Source organism: Neophocaena asiaeorientalis, unplaced genomic scaffold, assembly GCF_003031525.2.
Source record: "Neophocaena asiaeorientalis asiaeorientalis breed wild unplaced genomic scaffold, Neophocaena_asiaeorientalis_V1.1 scaffold7, whole genome shotgun sequence".
Lineage (NCBI taxonomy): Eukaryota > Metazoa > Chordata > Mammalia > Artiodactyla > Phocoenidae > Neophocaena > Neophocaena asiaeorientalis.
Window position 1 is genome coordinate 3,906,239 of NW_020185337.1, and position 15,202 is coordinate 3,921,440.

The 15,202-nt window shown below is 37.7% G+C and overlaps 1 protein-coding gene across 1 annotated transcript in view; it reads right to left on the reverse strand.

Moving 5' to 3' along the window:
• The window catches only part of HHIP (hedgehog interacting protein), an 89,684-nt gene that overhangs the window by 30,940 nt on the left and 43,542 nt on the right, over nucleotides 1-15,202 (reverse strand). The window contains exons 5-6 of the mRNA XM_024736154.1: nucleotides 925-1,076; nucleotides 371-544 (exon numbers count right to left, since the gene is read on the reverse strand). Of these exons, the coding sequence (XP_024591922.1) occupies nucleotides 371-544; nucleotides 925-1,076 (326 nt within the window). The remainder of the gene's footprint in view (nucleotides 1-370; nucleotides 545-924; nucleotides 1,077-15,202) is intronic.

Genomic DNA, 15,202 nt, shown 5'->3' on the forward strand with positions numbered 1-15,202 from the left:
CTTTTGTGTTTTTTTCTTTAAAATTTTTTTTTTTTTTTTTTGCCAAGCCACATATTTAACGTCCCCCAGGAAGCTCCGCTGGACAATGCTGGTCCATTAGGTAGAGTGTCGAAGGCAGCAGGGATGTGCAGGGCAGCTACTGCACAAACCCCACAGCAGGAACTCGTTTCAGGACATCTCAGTAGAGCGACTTTCAAAAATACTATAACAGCATATGTATTTGAATTCCTCTTCATGTTATAAATGCAGATGCTGATAATAAAAGTTGAATATTTAACTGAGGTGATATCATTCAAAGACATAAGTGATATAACTCACTTAAAACATTTTACCATCAAGGGGCATCTGTTGTTTTGTTGGATTTTTTTACCTTAACCCATCCATTTCTTCCATGTCATCCAGAGTGATCATCCCATCACCGAGGATGATGTACAGAAAGCTGTCAGGACCGAAGAGCAGCTGTCCTCCCAGATGCTTTCTGTGGAGTTCTGCGACCTCAAGAAATACTCTGGCCGTTCTCAAATCAACTTGATGGGGATTTTTTCTAGGTGGTGGGGAGGAAACAAACCATGATTGTGAAAGACGTAAGGTGAACCCACAGAAAGTAAATAGGGCACAAAGGGGGAAGCAAACACGTGGCACGTAAATAAGCAAACATACTGAAAATGCAGCCAATAAAAATTACTGAAAAATTATGTTAGTCTCCAGGTTTCCAAAGTGTAGCATTTAAGTTGAAAGAGAATTGTGGAGAAGTGCCAAAGCTACCATTTTTCGCAATTTTCCTTAAAGACACACACAGGATTTTAAGCCAGATGGAGATTGGGGTTTAATTATTGCCACCTGATGGTTAATTATTTGTAACTTCTAGACAAAAAATTATAAAGAGATAATGAGAAAATAAGATGAAATGTCTTTTAGTGGTACCTGGATACTGTGTATTCCACAACTCTGAGAATATGGTCATGAGGCCCCATAGCCCACCGTTCTTGGTTGGTGGTATAAGACACATAGAGCTTTCCATTTTTCTTGTAATTGGGATGGAATGCAAGGCTTAGCAGTCCTCTTTCATCTCCTCCCTGCAGTCAAATGAAAAACACAAAGAATTGTGAAGTTAATTATGTTCTTTATTGTGTTTCAACTGGAACCCCCAAAAGAGTCTCTTTCTTTCTCCTGGATAATCTTTGCCCAAACTCTTTTCTTTTCTTCCTTGCCTACTGCACAAAAAGGATTATAAAACATTTCACTTTGCGGAACTCTTTAAGGGTTAGAACAAGACAATTGTCTTGTGTGGTTATCTATACGCAAGACCCTTACACCACTTTTGTCAAGTGATTTGTGTATGTAATCTGGGGAAGCTAGGAAGACAAGTTTAAGTGCTGTGAAGAATTCTTTGCCGGGTTACTAGGTTGCTTGTAGTTCACAGAAGACAAATAAAAAGGTTCGTAATCAGCAGTGACTTCTAATCCAAGTCTCCAAAACCTAAAACACAGTGTGGGCTGCCAACTCCCACTGTCTTGGCAATCTGTTTAGAAAACAGTTAAATTGCTTGTGTAATATGTAAACCTTTGTTTTACCCTGGAGGCATCTACATCAGTTGTCACAGCCGTGGTGGTCTGTTCATCATAGCTAGGTAATAAGCAGCCTTGGCCTCTCTACATCGAAATGAGGTATTTTTACATATATCCCTTTGCTGCCTAGAGTTTTTTTTCCTTATAGAAAAATGGAGAAATGAAAGGAGAGCTAAAAGCCAGGGCTGGGATGGGGGTGGGAGAAATCCTAGAGAGGAAAGGAGACACTAGGAAATAAAAGAAAAATCCCAAACAACCTTCTTTTGTTATTGTATGAATGTCAAGAATTGTATACATTAGGCATGCCAAATGCTGTAACAATTAAAACATCATCGTGTGCTTAAATAGAAAGGCATTTTATCTTTATTTTCTGCTAATTCAGCTCGATGAAACTCAATATGGTCTTAGCATTTGTTTTATCCCACAAGTAGTCTAGGAATTTCTATAATGAAATCAAAGTATCTAAAATTATCTAGATCAGAGACTTCAAGTTCAAATTCTGGTAAGCCAGGGAGCACTTCCTCTGTGCTCTGCTGAGTTATGCACAACGGCGAAAGAAAAACGTGGCAGACACTGAATGTTGCGACTGCCGCTAGGACATCACCTCATACACGCTGTTTCATTCAACAGCACAACATTCTTATGGCAAAAAGCTGTAAGTTACTCCTTAGAAGTGTTAGAGGAAAAAAAGTCTCTAATACCGCCATGTCTTCACAAGGCTGTGCTCAATCACGGAAGCGCTCTCCTGCCTCTGTCCCCCAGGATAGCATGTGTTACTAACAAAGTACAGAACTGTTTGTAGTTTGTGTGCTACAAGGATTTGTGAATTTAAAGCTTTAGGCATAAAAGTTCACTTTTAATAAGCACCATTTGTTTTATTTCCCAGATTAGAGAAAAACTGCTTTCAGAGGTATGCCATCCAACGCGGAAAACATCCAAACTTTAAGAGTGTGTAAATAATAAAGTGGATGCAAATATCCCAGACCTACCAAATTATTATTCAAATGTCAAAAAAAGGCAGTCTCTTCATTTGCATATCACGATATGATTAATTTTAAGAACAAGCTCGCAGAAGGGTTAAGTCTCTATGACTAGGATTTATGAATGAGCCTTGTTTTTTGGGGTTATCTTGTTATGATGATTTTAATATTGACTCAACATTGCTGTTTTTCTTCTTATATCTTCAGTAAATAAACATCTCTTGCCTTTCTTATGAGATATTGAAAACAGGGATGTGTAACTAAGATTCGATGGTAGAAAAGCCACTGCACATGTAAACCTCCTTGATAGATGTATAAGAAGGCCTAGGGGTGGGATTTAGTTTGTGATTAATTCCTCTCCGCATATATTTCCCTCTAAAGCTGTGAATGCAGGGTAAGTACTGCAAACCCACTTCACAAATGTTTGCGTTCCACTGTAAGAAGCTTTTGTTGAAAGTAGTTCTTTTGTAGTTTTTAATCAAATCATCTGAGAGACAACTTGAGCTGGCTAGCAACATAGTTTAAAACTGTGCTGCTTGCTTTTTGGGAATTAGGAACATAGAATTCATGCACTGTAGAGAGACAGATGGGAAAAGAGATCGAAATAAATCCACAAGTGGTAGAAGACAGTCATTTACGTTAAAGATTCACCTATCACACGAATGAATTTAGAGGGGCATCGCTGACTTTTATTAAAGGGCCAAATATGGAAACAGAATGAGACATCTGAATGACAAGAATATAAATCCAAAAAGTCATTTTAAAATGTCCTGAACTTTTCAGGTTATAGGATTTATATGTGTGTAATCATTGCATGTGATTTCATTTTTTTAAAGTCAACTTCCAGGTGTGAAGTAGTGTTCTGGGTGGTTTAGAAACATGACTAATGACTCGTTATTTCAGAGAAATACTCACTTTCATAACTATATTGATGAAAGTATTTAACATTCTATGTAAATATCCTAGAGTGTCTCTTGAAACTAGCTTTTAAAATCATGTCGTATAGCACAACTCTTAAATGCTCAGAGATTGGGAAGGAAGGATAGATGACTGCTGTCAGGAGATTTAGCTCGAATTAGCCTGCAGAGTTATGCTGTCCATTTAAAGTATGTTACTGACAAATCATAAAGATGGAGAAGTATGTCCAAAATGTTGTCCTTAGTCATGTGAGAAGCAGCAATGTGTCCAAATATTCACATTATACTTTGTTACTAGTACCAATAGCTTTGGGTACACATCGTGCTTCTGGGAGTATACATCACTGCCTGAAACAAACGGGCAACAAGTAATTTACAAGCAATACTTTAGGGTTTCCTCTGTTTGGGTAATGCTTTTTTTTTTTTTTTTTTTCCAAAGAAGGTTTAACTTTGGACCAGGGTCAGAGGCCATAATGCCAGAACCACCACTAGACATTTGAGGCTTCCAGACCCCCTGTGGTTGCTTCAACCACAGTCTTCACCGGCACATTGCCGCCTGACAGCCCGAGTGTTGCCCCTGCAGTCAGGATTGGACCAGCAGCCCAGCTCTCCCAGGCTCAGCAGAAAGCCCTTGTGTCAATGTTAGACTGTCTTCTTATTCCTTCCCATCCGTTCCCCTCGTTATGTGTAGCTTTACGGATTTGAAACCATGCCCTCCTTCCAGAAATGTCAAATTACTGAACTGTTTCTGCTGAGCATTTGGAGAGAATGAACCTCTAGTGAGTTTAATTAGTTCAGCCAAGCTGTCTTAAAAGGGAGACAGACACATTTGTAGAATGGCAAATGGAAGATGTGCGGGGTGGGGAGCCACACCTTTCAAAAAGACACTGACTTCTGACATCATACTTTTGAAAACTATTAACCCCACGTCCAAAATGTTGTCCTTAGTCATGTGAGAAGCAGCAATGTGACCAAATATTCACATTATAGTTTGTACTTCGTTACTAGTACCGATAGCTTTGTGTGCTTCTGGGAGCGTATATCACTGCCTGAACTAAATGGGCAAAAAGTAATTTACAAGCAATACTTTAGGGTTTCCTCTGTTTGCCTAATGCTGTTTTTCTTTTTTTTTTCAAGCTCACTGACTGAAGCCTCAACCAAGCATCATCGTAGGCTACCCTGAGCCCCTGTCTTCCCCGTGCTCAGTCCTCTCAATATATGAACTTCTGGACAGCCCCTCACCGAGCACCAATGACTCCTCAAAATCAGGTAGCTGAATGATTTGAAAATAATGTCCCTATACACTTTGGAACCTTGAGATTAACCCATGTTTCAGAGTAAATCATAAAACCCTCCTTAGAGACTTTTAATAAGTAGTTAACTGCCATTCTAATTCTCATTCAGCTCTCAGGAACAATTTCACAGGGTCAGCAGAAAAGAGACAAAAACCCCAAACAAAGAGTATTGATGACTTTCACGTAAGTACAAGATCAGATCTAGTCCTATGGTTTTGAGATAAACTCTTCCCTGGTGAACACGTGGAAGTTGTAACCAATTGACTATGAATAGTCCTCTTTGAAGAAAATGAAGCATCTATTGAAAAACACAGAGAATCATAAGGTGATTCTAACAAGAAGTATGTTTGTCTTTTTTAAGAGAAATTTTGGGCATGGCCTTGCATTATGATATTTTAAAGAAAACACTCCAGTGTGTTCATACTTTCAATGTGGTTAATTTTTTTGACTTCCAACTTCTTTAAAATTTGCCTTAATATATGTACATTTTTTCATTCCCGTGCCTTCATATTTCATATTTGGCAATCGACTTGTGTATTTTAGGAAACAGGACTGGGCAGCACTGAGCTGGGAGCATCATTTCTCATTTTTCCATAGTTTGCTTAGTGACCTTTTGGCAAGTGACTGGCTTCAAGTTCAGTGATCTATACAGCAGCCTTATGGTATAGAGAAAGCAAGGAAACATAGATTAAAGTAAATAATGCACTGCTAAATTCAAGATATTCCTTGTTACCCCCTTGTCAAAACAATTGCGTATTTAACATTCATTCGACAAATATTTATTGAATACCTACTACGTGTTAGGCATTGTACTTGGCACCAGGGATAAGACAATCAGTGAGAACCAATTCCTGCCCTCCAGGAACTTACCCATGGAAGCAGATAACAAAGGAACAAGGGGACTTGGAGACCAATGTGGGCCCCTCCTCGTGCAAACCTGTACTTCTCAGACTGGAACTTTTTGCTGTTTAGAAATGACAAATAGGTTTATCTGAGAATTATTAGCTCAGATACAATAGCAGGTGTATTGGTTTTCTCTTGCTGCTATGAAAAATCACCATGAACTTAGTGGCTCGAAACGATCCAAATATATTATTTTAAAATTTGTAAGTTAGAATCAAACATGGGTCTTACTGGGCTAAAATAAATGTGTCTGCAGGGCTGTGTTTCTTTCTGGAGGCTCTAGGGGAGAATCCATTTCCTGTCCCTTCCAGCTTCTAGAAGCCATCAGGCATTCCTTGGTTGATGTCCTCCTCCCTCCATCTTCAAAGCCAATAACAGCAGGATGAATCCTTTTCATATCTCATCCCTTTGACCTCTGCTCCCCCTTCCACTTTTAAGGATTTGTGATGACATTGAACCCACCCAGATAATTCAGTATAATCTTAATTCCAGTGCAGCCTCAATTCTCCTTTGCCATGTAAAGTAACATATGCACAGGTTCTGGAGGTTAGGATGAGGACATCTTTGGGGGAGGGGCAGTTCCTGCCTACCACATGGCTATTTTAATCTATTTTTTAAAAGGATCCAAAGCATTGATGACTTGAGCCATCTTGGCCGTGCCCTGCTGTGAGCACCCTGAAACAGGAGGCTGGTGAAATTCACCTATACGTTCACAGAGAGATACCTAAGGAGAGCGCTTTCACAGCAAGCACTCTCCCTCAGCTGTGAGTATTGCAAGAACAACCAACACCCTTCAGAGTGAAGTGAAAGCACTTTTCAGAATGGAGGAGGAGAAGGAAGAGACCATCTGTTAACATGTGGGCATAGATGAATTCAGTCAAGAGCAAAACTCCTGTGTTAATCACAGGATGCAAAGAAGGTAAAATTCAATGTGGGCAAACCATTTCCATGCAATGGAGGATTTTAAACTCACTAAAATTGTGTTATTTTGCTTTGTTCATAAGTTTTGAAACACACTGTAGGGTATTCATTTCTCCAACAACTCCTGGAAAAGATGAGAAGCGTTGCTTTTCAATAGCTCCAAGTCTAATTTGGTCTCAGAAAGGAGTCAATCCCCTGAGGCCCCTGACTTAGTTTATGGGAGGGACTGCGTGATGTGGTCTGTGCTATACCAAAAAATGTACTTGGTCTTTGGCCCTGGATCTTGGCACAGAGCTCCTAAAACCATTGGAATTTCCTGAGTGAAAGGAGTGTCTTTTGTACTTCATAATAAGCCCTGTCAACCTTACCTGAGTTTATGCTAATGAAGGGACTCTTGGTGGGCCCCCAGATAGCTTCAGAATGGGGGCTGGTAGCCAGAGGGACCAAAAAATGTGATTGAAGGATTGGAGCTTTTAGTCCTACCCACCAACCTCCAGGGAGAGGAGACGGACGGGAGGTTGAATTCAATCATCAATGAATGGCCATGATTTCATCAACCATAGCTGCCTAAGAAGCCTCCATAAAACCTTAAACAATGGAGTCCGGAGAGCTCCCAGGTTGGTCAACACATTGAGGTGCTGGAGGGCGTGGGAGTGCTGGAGGTGCCCAGAGAGGGCACAGAAGCTCCATGTCCCCCTAACTCCCATACCTTGCCCTGTGCATCTCTTCCATCCAACTGCTCCAGAGTTATAGCTTTTATAACAAACCTGTAATAGTAAGTAAAGCAGTTTGCTGAGTTCTGTGAGTCTTTCTATGAGTTATTGAGGCTGACGGGGAGCTTGTGGGAAGCAGAAATGTGGGTAGCGTAGGCACCCCTTTTGTAGCTGGTACCTGTAAGGGAGACAGTCTTGTAGGACTGAGTCCATAATCTGTGGAGTCTGGACTAACTCCAGATAGTGTCAGAATTGAACTGAGTTGTTGGACACCCAGTTGGTACTGGAGAATTGGTTGATGTGAGAAAAACAAAACAAAACAAAACACCTCTGTCATTTGGTGTCAGAAAACACTCCAGAAAAAAATCCAAGAGGTTCTTTAGCCCATCCTCCTTTCTAGGGAGAAGGAGGTCATGGTCAACTCTATCGAAGAAGTTGAAGTTAGACTTGGAATAATTTGGTAGTCTTCCTGCCATACAAATTTTACTTTGGAAATGAACGTTTTCATAAAATACCTTGTGCCATTTTATTACTCACTCTTTTGGCTTTTCTTACCTTCACTGTTCTCTGAGCATGAAACCAGCCACAAAATACTGAGGACCTATCACTCATAGTACTAATTCTCCCCTTTTCTTTAACATTTCCTCTATTTTTCCACATTTGGCTTTTCTTTTAAATAAGTCTGTAACTTATTCTAATTACTCTTTTGGTTTCCTGATAACTGAACGCTCTTCACGGCATTGTCTTGTCTCTTTTTTTTTTTTTTTGCGGTACACGGGCCTCTCACTGTTGTGGCCTCTCCCGTTGCGGAGCACAGGCTCCGGACACACAGGCTCAGCGGCCATGGCTCACGGGCCTAGCTGCTCTGCGGTATGTGGGATCTTCCCGGACCAGGGCATGAACCCGCGTCCCCTGCATCGGCAGGCGGACTCTCAATCACTGCGCCACCAGGGAAGCCCTGTCTTGTCTCTTTAAGGCCTATTCTCTGCTTAATTGTATTTATCCAATACAATTCTAGTTCTTTAGGAAAGTATTTATAATTTTCAAATACTGGCAGGACCCATGCTTACCTCGACCATACCCACCTGACAAAGAGGTCTGTCCTGCTTCAAATGAATTTGGAGAGCTGCTAGGAGATACCCAGCAATTCAGAGCTTTTAGGAAGTGTTTTATGGGGTGTATAACTTCTGGTATGCAGCAATTGGTCCATGTCAAATCTACATTTAGGATTGTACAATTTATCTTCTGAAGGTAGCAAATGCAAAAACAGACTAGAAAAGTACAAATGAGAGGATAAAAGACATCCTAGATGGAGACCAGCTATCTCAAAGTCACAGTACCCTCTTCAACAATTCTCTTCCCCACTCTTTTCAAGCATAAACAAAATAAATCAGTCACATAGGGTTTAAGTTATGACCTACACAGAGGGAAGATACTAGAAGCGGTTATTTTCTAGAATTTACAGCTTCCCAGCTGCTTCTTATTCCAGGTACTAATATTCTTTTGACATCTCATGCCTATGGGGAAAAGAGTATATACACATTCAGTTACATATGTAAAAACTGTTCTGGTCACAATAATTTATGTATGGTGTACATGGATCTATTTTATACCAACTTTATATTTGTCAAATTGAATCAACTTTCGTGTTTCTCTTTTTCCCTAGGCTTTTTACCATTTGAACTGTGATGTTTGATACAGGATGGCACATGAGAGAGTGGATTGACTGTCCCTTTTACATTGTTCCACGCAGCAATTAGCTGCTGTAGAACCTTTAATATATGCTGTCCAGTGAATCCAATATGGTATCAGGGAATGGCTTGAGCACGAAGGACTCTTTGGCTCAATATATGTCAAGTGTTAATAATATCTGTCATGTTCCAAAGTTCAGTTCTCCAAAACATCTTCTCTAAAAGAAAACAATGCTTCAATAAAACTAAATGTGTGGAACATCTATTTGAAATGATTACAAAATACTAAAGCTACAAAAAGTATAATAAACTCTTCTTGAAAACAAAATCCTAAACCAATTTGCAAGGCAGAAATAGAGACACAGATGTAGAGAACAAACGTATGGACACCAAGGGGGGAAAGCGGGGTTGGGGTGGTGGTGGTGGGATGAATTGGGAGATTGGGATTGACATAGATACACTAATATGCATAAAATGGATAACTAATAAGAACCTACTGTATAAAACAATAAATAAAATTCAAAACAAAAACAAAAACAAAATCCTAGCACTAAACACTTTTCTGAAGAAGGAAATGTATAGAGATGTTGGCAACACTTAAAGAAAGCAAAGCTCTTATGCTGTATGTTTAGGTACCTGAAAACAAATGAACAAAAGTTTGACAGAAACTACAAGAATATTCATGGAATTAAAAATGAATAAAAATGATAATTAAAGAAGACTGTAGCTACCTTAAACTCTTCTATTGCAACCTACAAGTTTAATACTTGCTGGACCTTAGATTTTTAAAAGTACACATTTCCTGTATAAAACAGGGTATTCAAATATCTTGTAAGAAGCTAAAATGGAAAATATTCTGAAAAATATTATATATATAGATATAAAAATTATATGTATATAACTGAATCACTTTGCTGTATACCTTAAGCTAACACTATATGTAAATCAACTACACTTCAAATAAATAAATAAATATTTTTAAAACACACATTTTTAGACTGAATTATAAATGAGTAAAATATTGGGGAGCTACATTATTAGTCACAGCAAAATGTCAGATAGGTAAATTAGGAGCTAGACCAATTCTCCACTAGACTGTAAGCTTCTTAAAGGCAGGGACTTCCTCTTGGTATTTCTAGTGTCTTACAAAGTAAGACAAAGTGTCTTACAGTGGAAGCCTTGTCATAAAAGGTAACATGTATTGAGCTCTTACTATGTGCCAGAAACCACGCTAAGTAATTTGCAAGCATTATCTTGTTTAAACTTTATACCAATTCTAGAGTTTAATACTATTTTATTATTATCTTTACTTTCTGGATAGGGACACAGAGGCATGAGGATTTGAGTAACTTGCTCCAAATGTGTGTGCAACTAGAAGAGGCAAAGCAGAGATTATCTGATTGGAGAAGAAATAATGTAAACTGTTATGTTCTACCACTTCACCAAATATTTCCTAAATGAAAACATGAACAAATACAAAATAGATAGTATTCCTTCATCAGCACCCCATTGTTCACAGACCGAGGCAGTACTGAAACAGTCTTACTTAAGTTTACAAAGCTGTGCAGGGGAATAAAATGAAACATATATCAGTTACGTTAACACAAAGGTTAATTTAGGCTTAAGGCAATGTGCTGATAAACCAACTATCTGGGAAAAAAATCCTGACTTATGTACATTTCCATGGTGTAAATACTCTTGCCATGGCCAATTTCAAACTGGCAACTTGATGTCTGACTGTGGTGTGTGAAGAGGTGAGCACAACTAGCTCTGGTAAACCCTGGACCACCACTGTAGGACATTTCTATTCTCCTTCAAGCCTCTTTTATTCTTTTCCCCACTAGTATTGTGCTCTTATCTTTTATCTCCTGCTTTACAATTTTATCAAACCTATTCCTTTCAATGCGAAGCACTCATCTTTTTATGAATTGAAACGGGGTTCAAAATATTAAATAAATCATTAATTTAAGATGAGGGGAAATCTTTTTGTGAATTGAAACGGGGTTCAAAATATTAAATAAATCATTAATTTAAGATGAGGGGAGGAGGTACTTTTTTTTTTTTAACTGGATTTTAGATGAAACTATACGTAAAAACTAGCACACAACCAAAAAATAGAGTAGAATGCTCAACAATCCTTTCAAGGAGTTTACTTGGTTGTTTCAGGGGCAAGAAAGGCAAAGGAAAACTCCTTGGTAAAAATCTCTCCTCCCTCTCATAAAGTTGCTCAGATAATCAAAGAGGACAATAAATGCAAAATCATTTTGTAAATTTCAATGTGCAATCTGAATGGAAGATACAGCTATTTACAATGGACAGAGAGGTAAGAGCCATCCTCAAACTCAATTGATCCATAAAACAATCAGATATTGGAAGGGAATGTGATTTTGAAATAGAGAATGTGTAGCCCTACATTTGAATCAGATGAGGAATGCATTTAAATTATGTAGACGGGTATTATTTTGCCAGCTACCATCTGAAGAACTTTTGGACTTCAGAAAATTGCAGGCATGGAAAGGCACAGTTATACTTATATTTAGCACCAGACTTACCACATAGTTTTGATAAAGATCTGGCTATATCTCTTTAGAAGATTTAGATGGTATGTGTTACCAGTGGCTTATTAATGAATGATTTACAAGACTCGAGGTAATCTGAATTTTTATCCTAGCATTGAAACATACATACTTGGCTACTGTAGGAATCCTACTTTTTTTTTTTTCCAGTTAAAAATATATATAGTGTTTGTATATTCTGAAGTTAATTAGTAAACAAGCAAAAGGAATGGGAGAAACAAATTAACCCCAATATTTGTTCTCTAATAATACAGATGGCAAGTCACAATATTTTCTCCCCTCTAAAAACAAACTCTATGTAAAAATGCACTTTCAAGATTTATGATAGAAAAATATGCATTCTTGATATTGGCAAACAGCTGGGAAAATTACCTCAGAGCAATATTACAGATTAAAGACACTAAATTTAGACGCAAGTTTGAATATCCAGTTATGACCTAAGAATCTAAAATTATTCAAACAGTATGTGAGAGTATGTACATCCATTAAAAAAATATACATATAAAAATATACATATCCCCAAAGATTTGATTATGCTACAAATAAAGGAAGTATTTGTTTATGTTTGGGGAGTTTCAATTTTTACTTATCTCACTCCCTCAAGGATTTCCTTCTTAACATTATTCTTAAAGAGTAAATATTTTAAAAAAATTATTAAGTTGACAAATATTGGGCAAGCCTTGTTAGAAAAGCAACTAATTCCTCTGGAACAAGGAAAACGATTTAGAAAATACCTTAACTCCTTCAAACCCCAAAGCTGTAACTTACTTAATGGGTAAGAAGAAGTGTCATTCTATCGTCTCACAGCTTGGAAATATCTTTCTTAGAATGACTTGGTCTGTCATAAAGAAAGATAATTTTTCATAGTTTATTTTAAAATTTATTTTTATTTTTATTTTTTTTTTGCGGTATGTGGGCCTCTCACGGTTGTGGCCTCTCCCGTTGCAGAGCACAGGCTCCGGACGCGCAGGCTCAACGGCCATGGCTCACCGGCCCAGCCGCTCCGCGGCATGTGGGATCTTCCCGGACCGGGGCACGACCCCGTGTCCCCTGCATCGGCAGGCGGACTCTCAACCACTGCGCCACCAGGGAAGCCCTTTCATAGTTTATTAATAAAGGTCTAACTGAAGTAAGGATTATTAACTTTTATCAGAAAAAGTAAAAATTTTAATGAAATTATTAGAAATATTAAATTTTCATACTGAAAAGCTAAAGAAATAAAATGGACTCATATGATTTCATTTACCATCTTTAAAGCTAAAATCTTTGTGGCATAAAGTCTGACCATTTTATTTTAAATATTAAACCCAAGGCTATGAAGCATGTTTCCTTAATATTTTCATCTGATTTATACCTTCGTAGTCCGAAAAAACTTTTGTCTCCTGTCAGAAAATGGAAGATTCAGGGTCCTTTCATTAAAAAAAAAAAAAATCACAATATTAAGGATAAATGCCTCACTCTAGGTAAGGGTACAAAATTGTTTTAAATTAATTTGACCCCTTGCTTTTATAAAGTTTGTTTTTTATGACGTGTGGCTAATATGATGGTCATGCAGCTAAAAGCATTATCTTCACATCATTATATAGAAATACAACACTAGGATACTTGAGTTTCCTAGTCATGTTTCACTGCTCTTTGCCATCATATATTTCCTATTGTTACTCGAAAGAACTCAAATTGACTTATATGAGAACAAACATTAAACAATTAAGTTAAGATTATTGCTTTGAAAAGAAACCTTGAAAAAACCCCCAAGAGTTTAGACCACCAAGGAGCACTAATAAATTTAAGAAAATATGAGGTTTCCTCTATGTGACTTCTCTTGAAAAGTTATGCAATAGATTGCTTCAACTTCAAGGTCATATAAAAATTATGGTACTTTTGAAATTACTTTCTGAGTAGAGTTTGCATTTACATGATTTAGATGTCAATTAAACTTGCAATTTACCAAAATAATAAAATGAAATTCTTTGAATCTGATATTTTCATTAATCACTATTTTACAAAATGATCAAATTCTAGCAACATTAAAAGACGATCACTCCAAACCTTCATTTTTACATTAAAAAATCATTCTTACTCCAAAATATCATTAGTTACAAACCAACATTTAGTAAACAAACATTTGCTATGCCTCAGATATCCAAATTAAGCAACTCTTTTTGAAATTTGATATATTACATATTTATAGTAATTCTGAATAAAAGTAATTAATATATATTTCTGGAAAAATGCATCTTGAATATTAAATTAGGTAACAATTTAAAACATAAATTTTTGCTGTTCCATGTTTTCCATAATCAGGAAAGTATGATACTATATGGCATTAAGTGTATATTACAGATATCTGAAAAATCTGAAGTCCAGATTAAAGATATGAAAGTAATTATAAAATCAGAATAGGATTTATGAAGAAAGACTAAACGGAGGGCTGGTATTTCTTAAGTTCACAAAAGAAAAAAATCTGAGTGCACATAACTTGCTTCAAATACATGAAGATTTATTTTAAGGAGGACAGTGTGTAGCTGTTCACCTTTTCCAGGGAAGTTTCGCCAGTAGGACAGTTTTCAGTGCAAAAGAAGCTCTGTTCCCTGTAATTCTTAATATAATGGAAAATTTGCTTTACATATTTAGGGATAATATAATTTTGGACCAAAAGGCAAAATTTGAGGAAACTTCTGTTATTCAAATTGCCTGAATTAGTGTTCTTAGTGAACTGAGGGAAAAGCCAAACAGGAAAAAGAGCAGAGTTTTCTAATATGTTTATAATTCAACATTTGTAGCAATGTGGACAAAACTGATGACACACTAATTGCCCCGTTTTCATTCACAGAATCACCATGCAGAGACTAGTTCCTGGTTCTCAAACATGGGGCAAATGAAGTGTTTATAAAGGTTCCACTTTCCCAACCGCCAGCGCCCCCCCTCCACCATCATCCATAGCGTGGTTACCATTTATCCTCACTCACTGCACAGCTTTGCTCTCAGATTCCAGCACTCCACTCAATCATCGGGGGGCAAATATGGTGAGCCAGTTGCTCCCAGGTCATTCGGCATCAAATTCCTATTCGTTGGTGTCGAGGATGGGCCCAGGGGTTTAGACAGCCTATGTTTGCAACTTGGCTCTTCCACTTGTTAGCTTTTTACATGAGAAAGTTACTCAGTTGACTCACCTTCAAAACAGGGACATCTGCTATCTCAAAAGTTGTTGGGGGGAGGGAGTTAATTGAAAGAGTGTAGAATGGGCCCTGACACAAGATGATGTTCATCAAAAGTCATCCAATGTTACTATATGCCACGGCCAGCTATTGTATGCTAGTTGGGGGAAGAGTCTTCAGACAAGTAAGCCTACAAACAAATGCATAATTAAATGTTGGAGAGGACTAAAAAGAAAAGAATAGGGTGTTATTGGAATGCATATCAGGGGGAATCCAATTTAGGCTAGGGGGGTCAGGGAAGGCCTCTCTGAAGACATGCATTCAAGTTGAGACTTCAGGAGCCAGACAATGAAAGGGAAGAAAATTCCAAGGAAAGAAAGAATAGCATCTCCCAGAGAGACACTTCATTAATATTGGGTATAATTCTTTGGGAAAAGAGAAATGTAAGGAAAGAGTACAAAAGTACACACACTCTTCCAT